Genomic DNA, 3,778 nt, shown 5'->3' on the forward strand with positions numbered 1-3,778 from the left:
AATAAAGATTGTTTTAAAAGACAGTAAATATGATGGTCTCAGAACCAGGTATGATCCTGTACATATCTGTAATCCCGGCACCAAGGAGGTAGAAGCAGGAAAGTCAGGAGCTCAAAGACAGGCAGAGCTGTATCACAGAAGCCTGCCTTACACAACCAAAGAAAGAAGACAGTGGTCTCAAGCAGGAGTGGTGGTGCACTTGTATTATCCCAGAAATCACATGGCTGAGGCTGGGCGATTGCTTCAGCTCAGGAACTGAGATTAGCCTGGAAAACACAGCAAGACCCTCAGGCTGTTCTCTGTCTCTCCCTCCCCCTCCCTCTCTCCCCTTTCCTTCCTCACCCCCTCCCTCGCTCCATCTCTCTCTCTCTCTCTCTCTCTCTCTCTCTCTCTCTCTCTCTCAATTGGGGGTAAGCAGAGTATGGCATGGAGTTCTAGCATGACTTGTTAAAATTTGTATCAAATAACAGAAAATGACAACTCTCTCTCTCTCTTTATATATATATATATAAAGACCTTTATTTAAGTGTGCTTGCAGTTTATTGACATTTTAAAAACAAAGTTGCAAAAAAAAAAGTTCTCAAAAATCTGAACTTGACCTGATATTTAACAATTTAAACACCACTAAATTTGTATCGAGAAAAACCAGGCCTTGAAAAGAATCATGTCTGGCATTACAAAAAAAGGGACATCGTTATGAAAAATAATAACCCAATGCAGCACAGACAATGCAGATAGTTCTAGAGTATCTGGTCAATGGGGAAAAAGGAAGCACGCTTAAGGTCTTCAGATCTAATCATTGTTCTCTTCTTGTGGCTAAAATTTCATTTTCATTTTTCCTGGTTGGATGACTAAACCAGCTGATTGTAGAGATGGTTAGCCTGCATTTAGTCAGCCTCGCCCTGCTCAGCCTGGGGAGCCTGCAGATTGTCAGCTGGTGGATCTGCTGCCTTTGTCGCTTTGCCATCTTGTGGTTTAGGAATCTCCGGGTGTCTGCATCTGTACGTGAAGTTGCGGCCACGCCGACCTTGAGGTGGCTGCTGACCTTGGGTCTCAGAGGCTCCTTGATGTTCCTTGTCCTCTTCCTTGTGGTCCTCGCTAGGCTGTCTTTGGCGAGGAGGGCCCCTGCGAGATCTTGGTGTGTAGCCCTGATTCATATTTTGTCTCACTGGTCTGCCTTGCTCTCGTGCACCCTGCTTGTCAGCACCTTCCATCGCTTTTCCTTGCCCAGGGCGGCTGGAACACTGTGGTTGGCGCCCACAGCGTCTCCTCATAGTGAAAGGTGGGAACCCTCGCTCAGGAAATGGCCAGCGCTGTGAGGCCTGACCTTCAGTAGAGCTTTCTGTTCCCTCACTCTTTTCCTTACTCTGGCTGTTCTGGCAGTTTTGCTGGTGACGGCCTGGAGGACCCCTCTGATCTGCACAGCGTGTGTTCCGGTCTGCCGCATATTTACTGCCTTGAACCGCAATTCCACCAGGGCCTGTAACATTTGCTGCCTCCTTGCCCCTGTCTCCTTCTACAATATCAAACTCCACGGTCTCTCCATCTCCTACACTGTGAAAGTACTTCCTCGGGTTGTTCTTTTTTATGGCCATATGATGCACAAATACGTCTTCCTTGGTGTCATTCCTTGTGATGAAACCGTATCCGTTCCTCACATTGAACCATTTTACTGTTCCCAAAACCTTGGTCTGGATGACCTTCTTGTCTTGTCTTGATGTGGGGCCCCCTGTGCCTCCACTCCCTGTGCCATTCTCCTTGGATCTGGGCTTGGTGGCTGTTGCACTGAGAGCGGCACTATAGGTCAAGGGCAGCTTCTTGGAGCTGGGCTTGGCAGCTGCTACACTGAGGGTGGCACTGGAGGTGGTGGGCAGCTGCTTGGAGCTGGGCTTGGTGGGTGCTGCACTGAGGGCGGCAATGGAGGTCCTGGGCAGCGGCTTGGTCTTGGCCTTTCTTCTCATGGTTGAGCTGTTGGTGAGTGGGCTGGGCAGCGTAGGCCAAGGCTCTTCCTGGTTGTGATGGTGATTATGCTGCCATGGGCCGTGGGGCCCTCAGGGCTCTCTGGGGGCCCACTCTTGGCTCCCACTACCAATTGAACTAACTCAAGAATGACAACTGGATGCCACAACTCTGACTCTCATCGAAGGAAACGGAGGTAAGTTGAGAAGAGACATCCACCAGTCTCACAGACATAAAAGATTCTGGATACAGAGCAAAGTTCTAAATAGAATTCAGCTGAAGTTCTAGAGTCATTTTCATTCATGTCATAAACAAGGTGAGGGTGCCTGCTGTCCTTGCTATTAATACTATTAGGGGTCTCCTTTGTCAGGCCATGGTGGGGCACACCTTTAATTCCACTACTTAGGAGGCAGAGGCAGACCGACCTCATATGCGATGGAGATTGATTTACATTCAGAAATTTAGAAGCACTAAGATAGAAAAGATGTTTTCTTCAAGACTGTCAAATACAAATAGCCAAACCACTAAGAATGTAACATTTATATAATTCCTGATTGTGTTGTGGTTCTTCTTGCTATAGGTAATCTATTGTATATATGTGTAATATAAATGGATATGTAAAAAAAGGAAAATGTTGTGTATGGTTTGTTACTGTATTTAACATTTTTAAGATGCTGTGATAGAATGTTTGAGATCATTTTGATTTTTATTTTTAGGTATGATATACTATATACTTTCCCTGTCATACTGCTTTGGTTCTTTCCCATGCGTTTGGTAAGATGGCTATCCAAAAAAAAAAAAAAAAAAAAAAAAAATGATATTAATTGATTTCTTGTTCCTCTTCCCTTGTGTCTCATCCTTTAGATTGTCTCTTTCTTTTACTTTTGAGAATTTGCTATCTTGGGATATACATAGTTGGCTTAGATTTAAAATCATCTTTGATTTTCCTACACATGTGTTTTTGTCTCTTTTTGAAAGTTTGGAAGATTTTTGCAAGTATTTGTTCAGTAAGCATTGTACCCATCTGGGAGTGTCAAAGCCTGCTTCTGCCAAACTAACCTCAAATACTCACTGTCTAAATAATTTCACAAATTTCTCATAAGCTTTCTTCATTCTATTTCATTCTCTTTTCTTTTGCCTTTTCTCACTGTATTTTCAAGTGCATTGTTTTTGTTGTTCTTTTACCTTCCTTAAAATATCTTTCTGCAGTAACCTTCTGTCACACTGCTTATTTTAGTAACTACATCTTTCATCTCAACAATTTTTATTTGGTTACAATTGCTTCTATATCATTGGTAAGCTTCTCTGCTCGCATGCTGAATTATTTTCTGTGCTTTCTCACACCCATTCAGCTTCCTTAAAATAGCCTTTTAAGTTCTCTTGTGCTGAATGCTAATATAGTCAGCTTCTATTGTCGTATTAGGTTGGTCATATTTTCCTTCAACCTCCTTGATGTTCATCTGTATCTAGGCATTGATGAATTAAATATTTCAGTCTTTCTGCTCTGGCTTTTTTTTTTTTTTACTGTGTGAATGCCTTGAGTTTGATTATCTCCAGACGTCTACTCCTCTTGTGTGTTTCTGCCTCTTTTTTTCCCTAGGATTTCCAGGTGTGTCATTAAGTTGCTTATATGTGATGTTTCCAATTTCTTTATAAAGGTACTTAATGCTATGAATTTTCCTCAGCACTACTTTCAATGTGTCCCCCAAATTTGGGTATGTTGTTCCTTTATTTTCATTGAATTTCAGGAAATCCTTAATTTCTTTATTTCTTCTTTGACCTAGGTGTCATTATGTAGAGAGTTGTTTAGTTTTCATGT

General features: G+C 42.6%; 1 protein-coding gene across 1 annotated transcript; it reads right to left on the minus strand.

Moving 5' to 3' along the window:
- Window positions 1–887: 887 nt before the first annotated feature.
- On the minus strand, window positions 888–1,961 carry LOC127185421 (Y-box-binding protein 1-like). The gene has a single exon (XM_051141891.1). The coding sequence runs from the start codon at window positions 1,959–1,961 to the stop codon at window positions 888–890; it is 1,074 nt and encodes a 357-aa protein (XP_050997848.1).
- Window positions 1,962–3,778: the final 1,817 nt, after the last annotated feature.

The sequence above is a fragment of the Acomys russatus genome, chromosome X (assembly GCF_903995435.1).
Source record: "Acomys russatus chromosome X, mAcoRus1.1, whole genome shotgun sequence".
NCBI classification, from domain to species: Eukaryota; Metazoa; Chordata; class Mammalia; order Rodentia; family Muridae; genus Acomys; species Acomys russatus.